This window comes from Phyllobates terribilis, unplaced genomic scaffold (genome assembly GCF_046119375.1).
Source record: "Phyllobates terribilis strain yellow unplaced genomic scaffold, ASM4611937v1 Scaffold_1__5_contigs__length_1240528914, whole genome shotgun sequence".
NCBI classification, from domain to species: domain Eukaryota; kingdom Metazoa; phylum Chordata; class Amphibia; order Anura; family Dendrobatidae; genus Phyllobates; species Phyllobates terribilis.
In genome coordinates this window covers 566,693,074-566,715,819 of record NW_027362761.1, presented here as the reverse complement: position 1 = coordinate 566,715,819, position 22,746 = coordinate 566,693,074, and the positions used below count along the sequence as shown (strand labels likewise).

At 42.2% G+C, this 22,746-nt stretch overlaps 1 protein-coding gene across 1 annotated transcript in view; it reads right to left on the bottom strand.

Annotated features, from left to right (window-relative positions):
- ALPK2 (alpha kinase 2) overlaps positions 1 to 22,746 on the bottom strand; it is a 147,535-nt gene that overhangs the window by 110,678 nt on the left and 14,111 nt on the right. The window contains exon 2 of the mRNA XM_073680824.1: positions 1,433 to 4,187. Within this exon, the coding sequence (XP_073536925.1) occupies positions 1,433 to 4,187 (2,755 nt within the window). The remainder of the gene's footprint in view (positions 1 to 1,432; positions 4,188 to 22,746) is intronic.

The window sequence follows — 22,746 nt, the reverse complement described above, 5'->3', positions numbered from 1 at the left end:
ATTGGGGAACTGAGTATAAATCAAGTACTACAACCACATTAATTTTATATGTTTGAGTTGGTTTCTTCCATTTTTTCCACCCACTTCAAAAAGAAAAAAAGAACTAATAGGTTTCAGTGATGAGCAAATTTTGCCAAAATTCTAATCTGGCAATTTACTCAAATTTGGCCAAGAAATTTTATTGGCATCGAATGGGCTTTATTAGGTATATTATTCTCGTACTCTTCAGGCCCCAATGCAAAATGAATCTAACGGTTAAAAAATAGCATACTCATGTCACCGCTCACCTTTCTCGCAGCTGCACCTCCTTGTTCAACCCTCTGCTGGCCTCCTACGGCTCTAGCCTCTAGGGCAGCCGACATATTATTCTGAGCCCTTCTTTACTGTGCACTGGTGCTTCCTGTGCCAAATCATCCTCGAGTGATGGGTCGTGATGCAGCGTCGCACGTCATGATGTCACAACGTCATGATATCAAGATATGCGTTGCTTGAAGCCTACTCAGTGCAGGAAGCCCTGGCACAGAGTGAAAGAAGAGACGGAGGAAGATGTTGCTTCCCGTGTAGACCGTAGCTGAAGGGAGCGAGCAGAGGAACAGGCGGAGACTTGCTGCTTCAAGACCAGTGAGTGGCGAAGTGAGTATACTTTTTTTTATTTTTTAACCCCTTTCCCACCCATGTAGAATCCAGGAAAATGGCAGTCATTTTTCTTGACTTGTAGAAAGCCAGTCACAAAAAAATTTCGGATTCAGGCAAATCCATGTTTTGGTAAAATTCGTGATGAATTTGATTAGTCTCAAAATGATCTCCAATAGGTTTATTTGGAATTTTCTTTGTGATTTCTAATAGCAATAGGGACCCATGTGATTGATGACCATCTCTGTACAGCGCTGCTCGATATGTTGGAACCATATTAATAAAGATTTAGCAATAAAAATCTTGTGAAGATTCAGTCCACAACACGTCTCAGAATAGAGTATACAAAGATGTTTGCTTCATAAAGACAATTACAAAAAGTCTCCATGCACCGCCTTATTAAACCTGATTTACACAAGATACAATAAGAGCCCAATTAGGCTTTGGGCGTTGCATTAAGACTCCAGATAACATTATCTTCTTAAATTATTAAAATTCTTTTGCGTGTGATATCTTTGGTGTTGGAATAAAGTAGATCCTTTGACAATTCCATGGTCTTAAAATCAGTCATCTACACATTATGTTTCTGAAGATATATAGCATTACCCATGTTACAATATTGTATAGAATAACTATCTATAGTACCTCAGGCTAATCTAGTTCCTTCAATGTTCCAACAAGTCTACATCTATCCACATCAAAAAACTCTGTGTGACCCTTGAGGTTATAACGGCTTTCATTCTTGACCACACATACACAAAGGTTGTCTTCAAGTAATCACAAGTGTAAGTTTTCTTACCTTTTTTGCTATCTTTGGGGACAGTTCCTTCAATGCTGTTTTCCCTTTTGATTCTCTTCTCCTCATCAGGGGTGAAGACCTCATTGACATCCAATGACTCTTGCTCTTTTTTCGTCCCCTTGCTCACTTCTTTTCCAGCAGATTTAAATTTTTTCTTGACCATTTTGTCTTCTGTGCTCTTTTCGCACAGGTTTGTAGAGCCCAGGAAATGTATTGAGCAGCTGACTCCTCTACAAGTCTGGTCAAGGGTGCTCGTGTGAGTTTGGCCAGGCCCACCAACACCACCACCTCCTCCTCCTCCTCCCTCTCCTGCTCTAATTGTATGAGGATCTCTGCGCACTTGTGACAGTTCAGTGGAATTTGGAATGTAATCCTTGACATGCAGCGAATGTGCTTTTTCTATTTTAGTTATATTATTGTGTATGTTGCATGTTGTCTTCTCAAGGCTTTCGATCTTCTCAATACAACCAGCCACGGATCTTTCGGGAATATTTCCTTGGTAATTTTCCGTATGAAATGTATCATCGATTTCATAATCCCCTTTATTCTTTTTTTGGAGGGAGGAATGCTCTCTGGCTTCCTTCATTATATTAAATACATCCCTAACTTGATGAACCAACACGTTTTGATCTCCACAAGCTCCCTTGAAGTCTTCTATTGTTGTATTACTATCAAGAATGGAACCACTGGGTTGTTCCTTAGGAATCCTGGAATTATTAAAGACATCAAACATTTTATCCAAGTCCAATTGATTTTCTCCTGCTGATTGTCTAATGCTGGGGTCAACTAAATGAGTGGCACCAATGATATGTAGGATTTCACATTCTTGCGCATAGTCATTACACTTCTTGCTGTCGGTGTTACAAAAATTACAGTTATCTACAAACTGAGTTTGTAATTCGATGTCCATTTTTTCTGACGTGACATCTTCATTTGGTAATCTCTCATCAATAAAATGTGCACCAATGATTACAGCTGGAGATTCAAGAGCATCATAGAATGATTCACTATCTACAATTTGTACTCCAGTAATCACGGATTTTGAAACAATATCCAAAGTTTGAGATGCATCATCCTCAATTTGTGATGCGAAATTTACAATTTCTGATCCATTGTTCTCAAGCTGTGATCCATTATCTAAAATGTAGGATCCACTATCCAGAATTTGTGATTCATTTTTTATAATTTGCGATTCATTATCAGAAATTAAAACTGCAGTTTCCTTACTTCGTGATTCATAATCCAGAATTTGTGATTCATTTTTGACAATTCGAGATTCATTATCAGAAATTAGACATTCAGCTTCCGTACTTTGTGATCCATAATCCAGAATTTGTGATTCATTTTTGACAATTCGCGATTCATTGGCAGAAATTAGTAATTCAGTTTCCATACTTTGTGATTCGTGATCCACAATTTGTGATTCGATGTTGAAAATGTTCAATTTGTTTCCCACAGTTTGTGATCCATTGTAAAAAATTTGTGATGCCTTTTCATCAACTTGTGATTCACTCTCTGAAATTTGTGATTCACTCTCCAAAATTTGCAATTCATTTCTCATAATTACAGATTTGTCATTTAAAATTTCTGATTCATTGTTCAAAATCAGTGATTCTTTTCCTTCAATTTGGGATTCATCGTACAAAATTTGCAATATATTTTCCCCAGTTGGTGATTCCTTTTCCTCATTTTGTAACGTGTAATCCACAATTCTTGATTCATTGGGGAGAGTTTGTGATACATTTTCCACAAATTGCGATCTATCATCTAAAATTTGTAATTCATTTCCCACAATTTGAGATTCATGATCCCAAATTTGTGATTCGTTGTCCACAATTAGCTGTTCGGTTTCCTTAATTTGGGATTCATTGTACAAAATTTGTAAAACACTCGCCACACTTGGTAATTCACTTTCCACAATGTGTGACTCATTCTCTGAAACATCTGATCGATAGTCCACAATTTGTGATTCATTGTCCAAAATTTGTGATTCATTTTTCATCATTTGCAATTCATTTCCCTCAATTTGGAATTCACTGCCTAAAAATCGTGATTCAGTTACAACAATTTGTGATGCTGCATCCAAAATGTTTAATTCAATTCCCATAATTTTTGTTTCAAAGTCCAAAATTTGTGATTCCTTTCCTTCCAGTGTTTCATTTTCTGCAATTACTGATTCACTGTCTAAAATGTGTGATTTATCTTCCACAATTTGTGATTTATTGTCTAAAATGTTTACTTCCTTTCCCATAATTTCTGTTTCAAAGTGAAACATTTCTGATTCATTTCCTTCCAGTAATTCATTTTCTGTAGTTTGTGATTTATTATCAACAATTTGTAATTCATTGTCCAAAATTTTTGATTCGTTTTTTGCAATTTGTGATTTATTATCCACAATTTGTAGCCCATTGTCCAAAATTTGTGATTCAATTTGCACAGTTTGTGACCCAATATCTGTATCAATCCCATTATTCTCAACCTCTAATATAGAATCTGTTAATTCAAGTTCACTATTCAGAATTTGGGATCTATAACCTAAAATATCATTTTTCTCATTGTATCCAAAAGATAAAATCACTTCAGTTGTGTCATTGTCTTCATTGGCATCACTAATATACTCATTGATATTTTCAGATTCGGAAAGGCTCTCTTCTAATTGATGGCTGTCTTCATTTACCTCAATTTTTGAGTTTTCTTTGTCTTTTATTTCACAACTTTCAGAATTTTGGATGTTTTCCTTCAAAAATTCAATTAGCTGGAAGGTAAATAAAAAAAATTATATTCGTACATACGTATTTTGGCATAATTGACATTGCAGATAAACAAAAGTCAAAAGTTTGGACACATCTCTCCTTGTTCCTATTGTAATGTGCACATTGTAGATTGAGACTGAAGGCAGCAAAATAACAAAGGAACACTCAACGAAACAAGGAGTAAAGAACCTTGTGTGAAACAAACCAGAATATATTGTTAAACCTTAGATTCCTCAGTTACCCCTTTTACTCTGATGACAGTTTTACACCCCCTTGGCATTCTCTCAAGTGGCTTCATCAGGTTGTAACCTGGAATTGCTTCCAACAGTCTTGAAGGAGTTCTCAGAGGTGCTCAGCACTTGTTGGCTACTTTGCCTTCACTCTGCGTCCAACTCATCCCAAACTATCTCGATTGAGTTGAAGTCGGGTAATTGTGGAGCACTTGTTATGTTCTGCAACTTAGAACTGAGGAATAGGAGGGAAAAGCTGTCCCTGCACTGAGACTCAGCTTAACCCTGCGCTTAACCCCACAACAACCCAGATGACAGAAAAACTCTCCGATAAAGGCAGATCGGTGATAAAATCCATGGCAAGGTGCTTCCATGGCAAACTAGGAACTTCTTTGGGGCACAGCAACCCCGCAGCCGGAGCGTGAGAGGCCTTCGACCTAGCGCACACAGAACACTGACGACCCACTTGATGACTTCCCTTTGCCACCCTGGCCACCAGAATCTCCAACCGATAGACTTCCTAGTTTCCGAAATCCCTGGGTGACCCGCCAACCGAGACTCATGACATTCAACAAACAATGCTCTCCTCAAGGCTCTAGGCACAAACAATTTACCACATGAAGTGTTAGTTGGTGCCGCACTCTGAGCTCCTAGGATGCTATTCTCCAACTCAGAATGCAATGCGGCCACCACAACACCTCTCTGCAAAATACACTCCTCCCTCTCAGCATTCACCTCTGGAGAGAAACTACGAGACAAAGCGTCAGCCTTAACATTCCTAGTCCCTGGGACAAAAGTTACGGAAAAATTGAACCGGGCAAAAAACAGTGCCCACCTAGCCTGACAGGCATTCAAACGTTTAGCTCCGTCCAGATAAATCAAATTCTTATGATTAGTGAAAACCTGTATAGGATGTTGAGCCCCCTCCAAAAAATGTCACCAATGCTCAAACGCGAGTTTAATAGCCAACAACTCACGATTCCCAACATCATAGTTGAGCTCTGTCTCAGAAAATTTTTTTGAAAAAAAAGCACAGGGATGCACCCCATACTCACCCACAGAACTGCCCCTACGCCTATAGATGAGGCATCTACCTCAAACAAAAATGACTTGGTCTTATCCGTCTGGATAAGAACAGGAGCAGAGCTGAACCTCTCCTTGAGATAATCAAAAGCTTCAATAGCCTCAGAGGACCATTGGACTGTATTAGCACCCTTCTTGGTGAGCTCAGTAATGGGTTTAGCGATGACAGAGAAATTCTTTATGAATCTCCTGTAATAATTGGCAAACCCCAAAAACCTCTGTATGGACTTCAAGCCCTCAGGCCTCGGCCACTCCAGCACAGCCTGAACTTTCACCGGGTCCATCTCAAAACCATCACAAGAGACAAAGTAACCCAAAAAACTAATTTTCTGGACAGCAAACTGACACTTCTCCAATTTAGCAAAGAGTGTGTTATCTCTCAGTATCTGAAGAACTTCACGGACTCTCTGCCAATGAGACTCAAGATCCGATGAATAAATCAAAATGTCATCCAGATAAACAATAACACTCCTACCGATCAAGGGTCTCAGAATGTCATTGATGAAATTTTTTAAAAATGCAGGGGCGTTAGTAAGCCCAAAAGTCATCACCAAACACTCAAAATGACCTTCCTGGGTGTTAAAAGCTGTCTTCCATTCATCTCCGTCCTTCACCCGCAGCAAATTATATGCCCCACGAAGTTCAATCTTAGAAAACCATTTAGCTCCGGTCAATTGGTTAAACAAATCCAGAATAAGTGGTAAAGGGAAAGGATTGCGCACAGTGATTTTATTAATCTCCAAAAAATCCAGACATGGCCTAAGACCCCCATCCTTCTTTTTGACAAAAAAGAACCCAACAGCCACAGGAGACTTAGAGGGTCTTATGTGACCTGCAGCTAAACTAGTCTGAAGGTACTCCTTCAAAGCCTCCCTCTCGGGAATTGTCAGATTAAACAACCAGGTCTTAGGGAGCTTAGCATCATGGACGAAGTCAATAGCGCCATCGTAATCTCTATGAGGTGGTAAAACTTTCGATTCCACCTCCGAAAAAACCCTCCAAAAATCCTGAATGGGTTCAGGTAACTCTCCTTTCACAACAGCCGCAATGTGAACATTATAACACTTACAATAACACCCCTGACCCCAGGATCTTATGGAACCAGACGACCAGTCCAGCAAAGGATTATGCACTTTTAACCAGGGCAACCTCAGGACGACCGGGGAAGGCAACTTAGCAAGTACAAATAAGTCAATCTGCTCCTGATGTTCCATATTCATAGTAAGCGGAAACCCAGTGACCTTTCGAAGAATGCTCCCATGCTCCAAGGGAGTATTATCAATCGCCACCACAGGAAAAGGAGACGGCAAAGGTTCAGAATCAAACTTATACTTTTCAAGAAATTGTTGATCAATCAAATTAAGTGCAGAACCACAATCCACCATAGCCTGAAACTCAATGACCCTGATAGGTTGTATTACCAGGAAAAAACACCCCAGCAGAACTTAAAAACGCAATGCAATTTCTACTGACCTTTTTTTTTTCTTTCCTTAAGCGAACCTCGCATTGCTTTAAAAAATGATCAGCCTTACCGCAATACAAGCAAAGTCCCTCAGAGAACCTCCTGTTCCTCTCCTTGGAACGGGATGACATTGCCCCCACCTGCATAGGTTCCCCAGTGTCGGCAGGAATATCGTGAGAAACAGAATCCAGCAATACAGGAAACTTCTCCTCATTCTGTCTGGCCCTCAACCTTCTATCCACACGGATAGCTAACTGCATGGCAACTTGCAGGGTATCAGGTGCAGGAAATACAATGAGAAAATCTTTAACCCTTTCAGTCAAGCCTGCCAGAAACTGAAACTTGAGTGCAGGGTCATTCCACCTGACCTCTGCAGACCATCGTCTGAACAGGGTGCAATAACTCTCAGCATCAAGAGAACCCTGTTTGAGATGTCTGAGCTCTGCCTCAGCTGATGTAACTCAATCAGGATTATCATAAAACAAACCCATGGCATCAAAAAATGCCTCCACAGACCTCAAACAATGATTATCAGGAGACAAGGAAAACACCCAGATTTGAGGTTCCTTATGCAATAGAGACATAATAATTCCTACACGCTGTAGTACACTCCCAGAAGATCTTGATCTGAGCCGAAAATACAACAAACAAGCATTTTTAAATGAAAAAAAATCCTGTCATTTCCCCGAGAAACACTCAGGTAATCCTACCTTAGGTTCTTCATAGTGTTCTGCAGGGTATTTACTCACGTACTGCTGAAGACCGGCAACCTCCAGAGTTAACCCTTGCAATCATTGAGCAAGCTCCTGGATGGTACTCATACTGAAGAAAATCCATGAAGAGGAGAGGAGAAGAAAAAAAAACAACTTTTTTTCTTTTTTTTTTTAAACTGGGGCTGGACATACTGTTATGTTCTGCAATTTAGAACTAAGGAATAGGAGGGAAAGGCTATCTCTGCACTGAGACTCAGCTTAACCCTACACTGGGGTGAGTGCCCTATTCCTTGTGAATAGCCCCACCAAAACTCCTGCACTGAACTCAAACGAAGACCTGTAGGAAGGGGAAAGGGGTCCCTAAAAGATCTAAGGACTGGGAGCAAAAACAGGAGACCTCCTAACCGAAAAGTTAATTGCAGAGACGAAGATTAAAGGGAACAAAACTGGTGGAACAAGAAGTCCCAGGATATCAATTGTACAAAGCACAAAGAACTTAGCAAGGCAACTTAGCAAGAGCACGAGCGTAACAACACTGATGTCCAGCGGGGAATGGGAGACAGGTGCTGAGTAATAAAGAGTGAAGAGATCATGTGACTAAGACACCCAGCACCAGAGGAAAAGACTAAAAGCCAGCAAACCACAACAAGATGGCCAATAGTAAAACAACATAGATTCTAACAGCACATGTCATCTGACGCAGCTTCCATTCCTCTTCTTCTTGGTTGCATAACCCCTACATAGCCTGGACATGTGTTTTGGGTCATTGTCCTATTGCAACACAAATGATGTTACCACTAAATGCAAACCAGATGGGATTGCATGTTGTTGCAGAATACTGGGTAAGTGTGCCTGAATTAGTAAAAACCACCAGCAATACACCCCTCGCCATCACCTCACACACTCAATGTGTCACGGATGGGGATCACTCATGTAGAAACCATCCGCTCATCTATTGTACACCTCACAAAGACATGGCAGTAGGTACCAAAAATGCCAAACTTTGCCTCATCAAACCAGATGATGACCTGATGAAGCAGTTTGAGAGAATTCCAAGGTGGTGTAAAGCGGTAAAGGGCGGCACTTTGAAAAATCTAAGGCTTAACAAACATTCTGGTTGTTTCACACGTGTTTATTTACTCCTTGTTTTCAGTCTGAATCTATAATGTGCACATTTCAATCTAACTTCTGACCCGTACTGTACATGTTTAGAATATATAAATGCTTTGAAAAGTTGAAAAGTTTTTGGGCAACTCGGAGTTGCGAAAAAATGTTGCGACTTTTGGCTGGGGTGGGATGGGGGTGTGAAGGGTGCATGACACCGCAAGCCATCTTTAATGACAAGCTGCGTCATTTCTTAAGCCAGAAATCTTATTCTAGTCCCTCTCAACGGTCTTGATGAATTGTGACCTTTATGTCATACTTTAAATGTTACTACATTTACTTCCATGGTAAGAGGAGAAAACAAGTAGATAATTTTAGAGTAGAATAGTAAAGTACTTACCTTTTTGGAATACTTTCATCTTAAATAAATTGTGAATTTATATTAGATTTACTTTTGCTTCAAGCAACTTAAAATTCATAAATAATACATTTAATTTTGCTTTATTGGGATTTCACATTTAAGAGTAAAAGCTGTTAGAACATATTATAGAACCATGATTTAAATGGGAACTGTACTTTCGATAAACTTTGCATAAATTAAAAGTACAAATTAATGTACAAAACCTTGTGATACAGTATATCTTATCAGATAAATATGCTTCTTTTTCCTCTTATGAGCCACTTCTCCCCCTCCAAACCTCTGCTTCCTAAACTCATCATTCACTCTAAAAAAAAAACAGCTCAACCCCCACTTGCTTTAGACAAAACAGACTACCAGCACAGTGCAGTGTCAGGATATACCTTCTTTTATACTCAATGAAAAGGGGAGATGGAGAAGGACTGAGGAGCAGAGTAAGAGAAAAGGCAGAGGAAAGCATGGAAAGATCATGCTGAGCTTTCTGACAAGCTTTTTACCTAACCTGAAAGCTGGATTCACATCTACACTGTGCTGTACTTCTGTATAATCTCCTCCATGATGATTCTTTTGTGTCCTAAGGAATGAAGAGTATGAATGCGTATCTTTGTGATGTGATGTACATGGGAGACACCACGGCAGCTCTTCTCATCTCACCAGCTCAGAGTCAATTAAAAATGAAGAGATAGATCCTTTTAGAAAGGGTTTCCAATAAAAAGCTGAACGCAGAATGTCATATTGTATGGGGCCCCAGTTATCAGATATAATCTGTTCGTGAATGCAGCAGCAACTGTTCAATTTCCCTGCAGCACCTCCAAAGGGCAAATGAAGCATTACACCAGCCCATTCAAGTGTTAATCATTATAATAAAGGGTAGTGCCTTGTTCTAACAACACCTAAGTTGCATTAGGGGCATATGATTGTAATAAAAGGCAATCCCCCAACGGGACATCAGTCTATTAGTTACAGAAAAAATTGTACAACAAAGAAGATGTCTTTCTGCGGACCTACTTCCTTGATGCAATAGTTTGGCGGCCCATTTGATTTTCAATGCAGCTGGGAAAATAAGGAATTGCTGACAGTTTCTCCCAGTGCTAACAGTTGGGGGACCCCCTGAGATTGGCCATGTTCTGTACAGCTATATATACGGTAGTTCACTTTGTCAATGCTGAACTAAAGGGGTTTTCCATTCTGATACATTTATGGTGTATCTACAGGATATGCTTTCAATGTCCAGTCGATGCAGGTCTTACAGTTGGTTGCGGTATCTATCTTGGAATGGAACCTACTGCATTCTGTCAAAAATAGAGAAGTCCCCACGCATGCTTGTCTCTCTCTCCATTCATTTATATGGCAGTTCAAAAATTATCAAGGGTGCTAGCTCCTGGCAACGTGTCCTAAATGCCACTTAAATTATTAAATTAAACTAATGCTGTAGGAAAAATTAATACGTTGTGCATATTATGTATTGACACACTAGGTCCTCTAGAACAAGAGAAGGCTGTTTTTATTACTCTCGGCTCTGACTTAAAGAGGTTTTTCCCACGAACAAAAGTTCATTTTAATGAATAGATCTTGGAATAATAATAATTCCCACAATTGGATGTGTTTAAATAAAATGTTCCTGTGCTGAGATAATCTTATAAATGTGCCCCTGCTGTGTACTGTGTAATGGCTGTGTCTGACCCTGCAGGGACATGGTCTGATCATACCACATCTCCTGGGTGGGGAGGAAGCAAAAGAGTATACAGACATTACAGCAGAGGATCACAGCTGATTCTTTCTTTGAAGTAAAGCATTGTTCAAAACAGGCAGGGAAATGTTTTACCTCACAAAAAGAATAAGTTACGTGGGCGCCGGGCTCAAGTGTCATAACAACCGCACGAGAGCTCTGGGAACGCGAGTGATGACACCGGTGGAACGGCGCCGGCACTGGAGGTGAGTACAAGCTTTCTTTTATTTTATTGGGGCCAAGCATGGGGTGTTAGAAGGGGTTGTCCAAGTAGTGGACAACTTCTTTAAGATCTATGGGCCGGACATAGATCTCCCTGAGAATTTGTCTCCTGAGCTTATTTTAAATGAATGGAGGCATTACCAGTGTGAGACATATAATAACAACTTTCTGCTCTCCCAATCTCATTGCAGAGCTGTGTGTGATTATAACTAACACAGTACAGAAGAACTGAACTTTGTCTCATTATATATACCTTTTCAGCAGCAGTTGTCCTCTCATACGGCTGTCAGCTCTGCTGCAGAGCTGTGTGTGATTATAACCAACACAATACAGAAGAGATGAACCTCGTCTCATTACAAACACATTTGTAGTTGCAGTTATCCTATCACAGTGCTGTCGGCTCTACATTACTGCCAATCCTCCCACGCTGAATGCCTATAAGATAGATGTTGAAGCAGTGTGTGAGGACAGCTGCAGCTGCAAATATGTTTGTAACAAGACAAAGTTGAATTATGCTGTACTGTGTTAGTTGTAATTGCACACAGCTCTGCAGAGAGATCAGGAGAGCAGACTGTCAGTCATTACATGTCTCACATTTGGTAATGCCTCCTTTCATTTAATATAAACTCTGGAGGCAGATTCTTAGGGAGATCTATGTCCGGCCCATAGATCTTGTCAGCTCATTTATATATTGAGAAAAATGTGGATTTTTCTGGAATGAGACCTCAGATCACAGATATCAAGGTAACATTTTATTCAACTTTCTACGACCTGCGTGTCCATATGGACGGCTTAGGAGTAGAGATTAGCTAACCCGAACTTGCAAGTTCGGCGTTCGTACCGGACAGTTACTGTCCGGTGCTAAACGTCGAACACCGACTTTCCCTGGAAGTCCATTGCAATGTTCGGAGAGAGAGAGATTTTTCTTCTTACTACCAGTTTAGGTTTCCATTATTTTCAATGGGGTTCAGGTTCTAGTTGAAGTTTGAGTACTGTTCTGGTACCTGAACCGAACTTTGTCCAAAGTTCGGGTTGGGTAGCAGAACCTGAACTTCCACCAGACTGGTCATCCCTACTTAGAAGGGTTGATCCTAGTGACGGATTCTTTTTGAGTGGGACTCCCTCCTATCAGGTGAATAAGGAGGTCTATCACCACCTGTCCCGCTATGCACAGGGGTTGGATATACCACCAGAAATGTATCCTGTAGATAACCCCCTCTAAGAAGCCTCAATATTCTGTTCACGCCCTGAAAAATTTTTCATTGTGAAACAAAAACAAGAAAATGGAAATATTTAGTCAAAGTCATCATCCACAGAGATTCTCATCAGTTTTCCTTGAGTGGAGACGTTCGGTATTATTACATTTGCTTGTCATTCACTGATGCCTGAAATGACTTATTTGCCATTTTGCATTAAATAATTGTATGAAAAGAAAAGTAGAAAGTATGACTTGTAACAATTTTTAATTGGCACCTCTGGTAACAATGAGACACCATGGTCTGTACTGTAAATGTCTTCCTTTGCTTCCTGGCTCATGTATAAAATGACATAATGATATTGAAGACTGACACAGTAGTGCAGTAGGTAAAAGGGTATTTCACTGAGATCCTGGAACACTGGGTGACAATAACACTTTCTGTGCCTGCTGATAAACTGCAGAGGGGAAAGTACAGTTCATTGCAAAAAGCACATTTAGTGCAGTCAAATAAAAGACAACTGAGCAAATGTTTTGAAATTTGAATTCACCACAATTTGAATTCACTGGATGATAACCAGTGACAGAATTTTTAATGGTAAAAAAATTATCCCTTTTTGGGGGGCAGATGACTACTGTCCTGGTGTTTATCCATAGCTAGTGCAAACAAAAGAAACCATGGCTTTTTGACAAGTGGTAGCCCAAAAATTATCCCTGTTTGGGAAATAGCAACAGGTTTATTATTTGTTTAATTAAAGAAGCTACTTTTTTTTTAACTAAGCCTTCCAAAAATTATCCCTATTTTGGGAGGAGAAGTAGTTTTGCTGTTTAGAAAGTGAAGAAGCAATAGGTTTTTTTAAAAAAGCCATGCAAAATGAATCCCTTTTGGGAGCTGTTTCAAGTTTATTATCTCTGCATAAGTGTCACAGGTATGTCAGAGATGACAGACAGTTGCCCTGCAGTTGGTTGCAAGAGATCTCTACGTTTGGCATTTCAAACAACTTCCTAGAGGCTGGCTGTCTCTAGGACCCAGCGGCTACCTCTCTCTGGCTAATTAGCTCCCTGGCCTGGGTGTATAAATACCTTGTGTGTCTGAGAGGAAGGTGCCGACGATATTCATTACTACTTTCTTAGCAAGAGCAGTACTTCGTCCTCTCTGGAGCTTGAGGCCGTGTGCTCATTTGTTTGCAGTCATCTAAAGCTAAGCAATTCCCCCCTGTTTGTCTACCCTTGTTGTCTATAGAGTGAGTTTAGTGGAGATCGACTAGTGCTTATCTTCTTCCTTCCCTAGCCTTAGCCATACACCAGGGAAAGTCAGGGCGAGGCACGCGTGCGGCGATTGGTGAAGAGCAAATATAGGGATGGTAGTTGAGACAGGGTGACACTAGACCAGACTAGGAGGTCTCCACTTCCCCCCCTTTCCCTATTGTCTGGGCTCCCTTTCCCTCTGTGTTGCACTAAGTCTTTCGCACACCTTGCGTGACAATAAGTGAGGGTTCCAAACAGCAGTACAGTAGATGGAGAAGTAGGAATTGTGTGTGACTATCTATCGGCAGTGGCAACAACAGCAACTGCACAGTAGAAAATATAACGTGACAGGCAAGGATATGTCCAGCTGTTTGGGTCAGCACTGGCCGCCCAGAAGCATCAGTACGCTATAGCTCTAGAACACAATGGAAAAGCAGTGACAGTATATGTGCAGGGGTGTATCTGGTGGGGGGGCAAGCGAGGCATTTGCCATTGGCGCAAGCAGCAGGGGGCGCCACCTGATGTGGCGGTGCGAGGTTTCTCCCGGACAACTGCATTTTTCCGCTCCCCGGAGTGGGATTCGGCCATTCTTGGAGCCGGCTATCAAGTGAAAAAGTTAGCAACTGCAACAGGCCATTGAATTGGTGTGGCATGTACAGGTGTAAAATTGGAGCAGTAAAACAGATATCTAAAAACAGACATACACAGTTGAATATCTGTATAAACAATTCTCGCCCCCCACCCCTACTAAAAAGGAGACAGGAGCACATCCAAAAAGTGAACAACTGTATCAAGTCACTGTATTAGTTTGGCGTGTATAGATATGAAATTCGACTAGTAAAGTAATACATTGTTTGTCACACGCACACTTTGTGAAGAAGACAGTTGCAGTTCAATGTCTGATTTTTTATTCAGTTTTTTGTATTTTTAAAACATAATTATTTCCCCCTTAACAAAAGGAATGCGCCAGAAATGCAAAAACTCATTAAAGTCATTCGCTTGTGGCAAGCATACATTCTCTGACACAGAGTTCAGATTTTTTTTTTTCTTTGAAAACTATTGTGTTGGCTTGCTACAATTTTTACAAGAAAAATGAAATGGTTAATCCTACATCACATAATTATTGTTCACAAAGCACAGTAAATGCATACTTATTGTTAATATATAGACTAAGCCCTGCATAAAATTTATTTTTTGTACCTTTGTGTATTTTTCCATCTCTATCTGCTCTTTTATGTATCCAGTTTCACATAACAAAATCTGCTAATACTACATTCCCCAACTGCACACTGCTTCTCCTAAGTGCTACTTACCCCTCCTCTCCTGTGTATTCTTAACTAGCCCCAACTCTAGATCATCAACCTGATCGAAGTGCAGAATTCACCTTATGCCTTATCTTCTGCCATTTACAGCAGTATAGCTGCAGTGCGGTTTTACATCATTAGCTTATTGTAGCAGAGCTCAACTGTCTTGCCCTCTTCCACAACATCAGTGCTGAGGTGTGTTTGTTACCTGCTGCTGACAGGTCAGTTTTGTGAAACTGAAAATGCCGCTCTATTGATGCATAAAGCTGAAGATAAATCTCATAAGTCATATGCATCAATGCAGTGACATTTGCAGTTTAACATCACTAATCTATCAGAAGCAGGCAACAAAGGTAATAAATTTAACTCAACTAACCTTAGCCTCTCTATACAGAACCCCCTCCTGCAGCATATCATTCTTTTAGCCCCTGTATACAGAGCCCCATCCTACAATACTTCGCTCCTCTTTATCCCCTGGCATACAGCCCCCTCCTGCAGTACATTGTTCTTAGCCCCTCTATACAGAGCCTCAACCTGCAGTGCATCGCTACTTTCATCTCCCTTCTGCAGTATATCTCTACTCAGCCGCTGTGTACAATCCTTCCTGCAGTATGTCTCTCCTCTTAGTTACCAGCACAACACTACTTACTGTTAAAGGGAATCTGTCACCCCCTGGGAGTTATCAGACCGCTAAACAGGGCATACAGATGATAGAAATGTGAATCTATACTTACCTGTATGGCCCATAGTAGCGGTCTGATTGCTGTGTAATAGCAGAAATAATTTAATAAAAAGCTAAGCTTCGCATCCCCCGGGCGCCAAGAAATGCCCGCCTACTAGCCCTATTTCCATACTCACCCCACCTCCCCTGCACGGGGCCCTGAGACGTGCAGTTCCCGGCCGGATCCTGCACAGTTTCCCTGTATGGACGGCGCTCTTCTTCCTGCCGTCTGTGTAGTGTTGTGTAGCAGGGAACTTGTGCGCAGGCGCTGGGAAGGCAGAGTGAAGTTCTCTGCTGCACATCACTATACTGACGGCAGGAAGAAGAGCGCCGTCCATACAGAGGAAACAGCGCTTGGATCGTTGCTATGGTAACCCCATGTTCTTCATCATGATTACATCCAGGTTACCAGAGCTAGCAAACTTGGTAGATCATGCTCAGTGCAGCGCTGACAGTTTGTAAAGCATAGGAATGCTCCTGCATTCCTATACTATACAATCGATCAGCCTGCAAAAAGTGAAAGTCTCATAGTAGGACAAAGTAAAAGAGTAAGAAAAAGTAAAAAAAAAAGTGAAAAAAATGTAAATATATATATAAAAAAAATGGAAAATGAAGAAATAAATAAAAATATATTGTACCCCTAAATAAACATTTTAATGAAAAAAGATATATAAACAAGAAAAGTACACATATTTAGCATCTACGCATCCGGAACGACCCAACCTATAAAACTGTCCCAGTAGTTAACCTCTTTAGTGAACACCGTAAAAAAAAAAAAAAATTGTCAAAAAACAATGCTTTATCATCATACCACCAAACAAAAAGTGGAATAAAACGCAATCAAAAAATGTAAATTAAATTAAAATGGTACCGCTGAAAACGTCATCTTATTCCGCAAAAAACAAGCCGCCATACAGCGATGCAAAAATAATAATGTTTTTCTATAAAATAGTTTTTATTGTGTAAAAGCGACAACACATAAAAAACAATATAAATCTGGTATCACTGTAATCGTACTGACCCGAAGAATAAAGCTACCTTATCAATTTTACCACATGTGGAACGGCATGAAAAAAAAAAAAAAAACCTATTCCTGAATTGCTGTTTTATGTTCATTCCGCCTCCCAAGAATTAGAATAGAAAGCGATTAAAAAATGTCATGTGACCGAATATGGTACCAATAAAAACGTCAACTCGTCCCGCAAAAAACAGGCCCTCACATGACTCTGTTGGCCGAAATATGGAAAAATTATAGCTCTCAAAATATGGAAATGCTTTTTTGCAAAAAAAAAAGCGTCTATTAGTGTGTGACAGCAGCCAAACATAAAAACCTGTTATAAATCTGGTATTGTTGTAATCGCACCAATCCCAAGAATAAGGTCGTCCAATCACTTATGTAACGGGTCTGGGAGGCGGAACCTCTGAGCTACTATACAAGGGGGCGGTCCTTGTAAGGGAGCGGGTGGCGACCAGGCAGGCAGTCACAGCAGGTGACCGGGACAGTCTCTAGAAGAATGGGCAGGAGGTCACGGCAAGTGACCGGGGCAGTCTCTGGATGAACGGGCAGATGGTCACGGCAAGTGACCGGGGCAGTCTCTGGGTGAACGGGCAGATGGTCACGGCAAGTGACCGGGGCAGTCTCTGGGTGAACGGGCAGATGGTCACGGCAAGTGACCGGGGCAGTCTCTGGATGAACGGGCAGATGGTCACGGCAAGTGACCGGGGCAGTCTCTGGGTAAAGGGTTGGTACGACCTGTGGCGGCTGATGGTAGACGTGAGCTCCCAGGTGAGCAGGCGAGAGTCTCTGGATAAACGGGTGGTCACAGCATGTGACGGCGGAGCCTCCAGGAAGACCAACAGACAGGCGGCAGATGAGCGCTCCCAGGTGAGCGGGCAGAAGTCTCTGGACAGGCGGGTGGTCACAGCACGTGACGGCAGAGCCTCCAGGTAGGCTAGCAGACAGGCAGCAGATGAGCGCTCCCAGGTGAGCGGGCAGGAGTCACTGGACAGGCAGGTGGTCACAGCACGTGACGGCAGAGCCTCCAGGTAGGCTAGCAGGCAGGTAGCAGATGTGCGCTCCCAGGTGAGCGGGCAGGCTGGTCTATAGACAGACTGACAAGAGTTGGAAGGCAGACCGTCGGACCTCAGGCAAGCAGGCAGGTAGTTGATGTGCGCTCCCAGGTGAGCGGGCAAGCTGGTCCTTAGACAGACTGACAGGAGTAGTAAGGCAGACCGTCGGACCTCAGGCTAGCAGGCAGGTAGCAGAATATCAGGCAGGAATAAGACAGCAAGCTGGCAGGAATCTAGCAGGTATCTGGCAGGTAACTGGCAACGGGACCTGAGGGCTGAAGCAGAGTAGTGAACAGTGCAACAACATTGCTCGGGCACCTCCATTTTGGAGGAGGTGCCTTATATATGGTGAAGTCCTCCGGCCATTGGCCGGGGACTCCTTAGGACGGCGCGCGCGGCCCCTTTAAGAGGGAGGGAGAGCGCGCGCGCCCTAAGCACAGTGGCCGGGAAGGAGCGCGCGCTGCCAGCAGAGCGGGAGGAGGACGCCGTGCACGGAGCAGAGAGGTGAGGGGAACAGCGTCCCTGCCTAGCAGAGGGCAGGGACGCTGGCGCTACAACTTATACCGCACGGGGAACAGTGTATAAAATAAATAAAACCAATTTTTCACCTGCTGATGATTTGTTCATTCTGTCTCCCAAAGATCACAGTAAGGATCTGTGTTAGAACCTTGCTCTTAGGTTTTTTCCTTTGCTGGTCACATGACCTTGTTGGCCTATTTAATCCTGCTCCGCTCTTCTGGCTTTGCTGGACTTCATTGTATAACTACTTTCTAGCTAGCCTGTGCTCTGTATCTAACTCTGTTAGTTTGCTTGGTCTACGGACCTCTGTGTTCTTTATATTTTGTTTGTTCGTCTGTCTGCTACTATTTCTGTTAGGAGGTGTCCCATTTTCCTCCCAGTCCTTAGTACTTGTAGGGATTCCTTCCCCACATATATAGGTCTCCGTACAGACTAGCTTAGGACTTTAGCAGGTCTGATCGCAGGATCAGGTCCCCTGTTACATCGTAGGGATCAAGCTGAGTTCTATCGTAGGGACAGATCTCCTCTCTTTCCTTAGCTCTGGTAGCAGAACATAACAGTAAGTCCAGCCAGCAAATTCTCTAAGGAAAGATTTTTCTGTTCCATCATGGTGTCGGTTCAGGATTTGGCTCATCGCCTGCAGGGACTCCCTCTGGAGGTGGCCGAGCTCCGTCAGCACGTGAGTAACTGTCCTGGAGCACATTTCTTGGAGCCTAAGGTATGTTTGCCGGATTTATTTTTTGGTGAACACCGAGAATTTTTTTCATTTAAAAATGCTTGCTTATTGTATTTTCGTTTGAGACCCAAGTCCTCTGGGGATGAATCCCAGCGCATAGGGTTCATAATGTCACTTTTGCGCAAAGAGTCTCAGGAGTGGGCCTTTTCTTTGCAACCTAGTGATACATGCTTCAGATCAGTGGATAGTTTTTTTTCTGCTTTGGGGCTATTATATGATGATCCTGACCGTGTCGCATCAGCTGAGACTGAGTTAAGACGTTTGAGACAGGGATCAGGTAATGTGGAAAAATATTGTACTCATTTCCGTCGTTGGTCTACTCAAACAGGGTGGAACGATTCTGCTCTGAAAAGTCTATTTCTTGCTGGGCTCAATGAAAGGGTTAAAGACCTGCTAATTGCTTATCCTACACCTGAAGATTTGCAACAGGCTATGCAATTAGCTATACGGGTGGATAGGAGACTGCGTGCAAGGGTTAATGAGAGCAAATCCTCTGCTATGTCAGTTTCTGGTTATGAGAATGTGTGTACTAACAGTGGTGAACCGATGGAGATTGGATCGGTGGCACCTCGCTCTCAAGAAAAAGACCGTCGATTTTCTGAAGGCTTGTGTTTCTATTGCGGAAAATCTGGTCATTTGATTAAAGGCTGTGAGCTTCGTATGAAGAAAGAAAAAAAAATGGTCAGTCATGCCCGTATTGCCTGTTTAAATTCCAAGGGTGTATTTTTAGCTGCTTCCACGATTGCTCAGGAAAAATTAATGGAATTTCGGGTGTTTGTTGATTGTGGGTCTACTCTGAATGTAATTGATGGGGGATTCTTGGAAAGACTCAATTTAAAACCCGAACCTTTATCATCCCCCATTGCTGTGGTTTCTGTGGATGGTTCCCCTTTGAAGAATATTACTCTCAAGGTCTGTGAATTTCCTCTCACTATTAATGGTGTTCACCATGAGAAATTGGATTTGGTAGTTTTGAATAACTTGCCTTCTCCAGTAATATTGGGATTGCCCTGGTTAAAATTTCACAATCCTGTACTGGATTGGTCTACCAGTGAAATTAAATCCTGGAGCCATAAATGTTATGACAAGTGTTGTAACGGGCGTATTGCAGCTTTGGATAGGGGAGAATTGCCTGTTCCTATTCAGGATTTTTGGAGAGTTTTTTCTGAGAAGGAATCGCAGGTTTTGCCTCCCCATAGAGACTATGATTGTTCTATTGAATTTGTCCCTGGAGCGACTCTTCCTAAAAGTCGTTTATTTAACCTTACTATTCCTGAGAGGAAGGCTTTGGAGGAATACATACAGACAAGTTTGGCCGCCGGTCACATTAGGCCCTCTAAGTCTCCTGTGGCGGTTGGATTTTTTTTTGTAAAAAAAAAGGACGGCGGTTTACGTCCTTGTCTGGATTTTCGTGAGATTAACAAAATTACTGTACGCAATCCTTACCCACTGCCATTGATTCCTGATCTGTTTAACCAGTTAATGGGGGCCAAGTGGTTCTCTAAAATTTACCTTAAGGGGGCATACAATCTGTTGCGCATGAAGGAGGGTGACGAATGGAAGACTGCTTTTAACACTCCTGTGGGTCATTTTGAGAATCTGGTTATGCCTTTTGGTCTTACCAATACTCCAGCATTTTTTCAGAATCTTATTAATGACATCCTGAGACCTTTGATCGGCAAAAATGTGGTTGTGTATTTGGATGACATTTTGATTTATTCGCCTGATCTGGAGTCTCATTGGCGGAGCGTACGTGAGGTATTACAGTTGTTAATGGACAATTCGCTTTTTGCTAAGCTGGAGAAATGTGAGTTCGCTGTACAGAGAATTAGTTTTTTGGGTTACATTATCTCCAGCGAAGGTTTTGAGATGGACCCGGTGAAGGTTCAGGCGGTTCAGGAATGGCCTAGGCCTATTGGTTTGAAATCGATACAGAGGTTTTTAGGTTTCGCCAATTATTACAGAAAATTCATAAAAAAAATTTCTAGTATTGTCAAACCTCTGACCAATCTCACCAGGAAAGGTGCTGATGCGGTTCAGTGGTCTTCTGAGGCCATTGAAGCTTTTGTGTATCTCAAGGAGAGGTTCACCTCTGCTCCCATCCTTATGCAGCCTGATGTGACTAAGCCGTTTTTGGTTGAGGTTGATGCTTCCTCTGTGGGGGTTGGCGCAGTATTGTCTCAGGATAACGGGGATGGATTACATCCCTGTGCCTTTTTTTCAAAAATTTTTTCGAAGACTGAACTGAATTACGATATTGGTAATCGGGAATTATTGGCTATTAAACTCGCATTTGAACACTGGCGCCACTTCTTGGAAGGTGCGGAATTTCCCGTTCAGGTTCTTACGGATCATAAAAATCTGATATATCTTGATGCTGCCAAGCGCCTGAATGCCCGTCAGGCTAGGTGGGCACTGTTTTTCTCGCGGTTTAATTTCTCCGTTACTTACATCCCTGGTACTAAGAATGTTAAGGCGGATGCCTTGTCTCGCAGTTTTTCTCCCATAGTCGGTGCTGAGAAAGAGGAGAACATTTTACAAGAAGGTGTTGTGATAGCTGCTTTGGACTCCGTTTTGGAAGATGAGATTCTTAAAGCACAGGAGAATGCCCCATCTAACACTCCTCATGGGAGGTTGTTTGTGCCTGGGACCTTTAGGAGAGATTTGTTTGTTGAGTGTCACGAATCTCGGTTGGCAGGTCATCCCGGAATCTCTGAGACCAAGAGACTGGTGGGTCGCAGTTTTTGGTGGCCTTGATGGCAGAAGGAAGTCATTAAGTGGGTGCGTCAATGTACTATATGTGCTAGATCTAAGTCCTCACATACTCCTGCTGCGGGGTTGCTTTGTCCTTTGGAGGTTCCCAGTGCTCCTTGGACACATTTGGCTATGGACTTTATAACTGACCTTCCCCCCTCTGAGGGTTTTACTGTCATCTGGGTGGTCGTGGACCGTTTTAGCAAGATGTGTCACTTGGTTCCCTTCGTCAAACTGCCCTGCGCTAAAACTATCGCTAAGGCCTTTGTCAAGGAAATTGTCAGACTTCATGGCGTTCCTACTGACATTGTTTCTGATAGGGGTCCTCAGTTCGTGGCTCGTTTTTGGCGTGCCTTTTGTGACAGGTTGGGAGTTCATTTGTCGTTCTCGTCCGGATATCATCCTGAATCTAATGGCCAGACAGAAAGGAAAAACCAGGATGTTGAGCAGTTCTTGCGTTGTTTTCTGGCAGACAATCAAGAGGGGTGGTCTGAGTTTCTGCCACTTGCTGAATTTGCTCTTAACAACCATACATCTTCTTCTGCTGGTTGTTCGCCTTTTTTTTGTTGTTCTGGGAGACATCCGTCGTTTGGGTCGTTCTCCAAGTTGGGATCTGCCGTGCCTGAGGAGGAGAATTTTTCCGGTGATTTAGAGAGAGTTTGGACGGATGTGCGTGGTAATCTTCAGGAGGCCAACAGAAAATCTAAAGACTACTTTGATAGGAAACGACAGGAGGTTTTGTTAGCTGTTGGTGACATGGTTTGGTTGTCCTCTAGGAATCTGCGGTTGAGGATTCCTTCTAAGAAATTGGGTCCCAAGTTTGTAGGGCCCTTTAAGGTGCTTCAGGTTGTCAACCAATCTGCTGTTAGGTTGGAGGTTCCTACCTCCTGGAGAATTAATCCGGTATTTCATGTCTCTCTGTTGAAAAAAGCGGTTGTATCGGATTGTGACGCCTCTGCCTCTGTTCCTCCGGTGGTGGAGGACGGGGAATATGAAATTTCTCGCATCCTTAACTCTAGACGGTATAGAGGTAGTTTGCAGTATCTTGTGGCC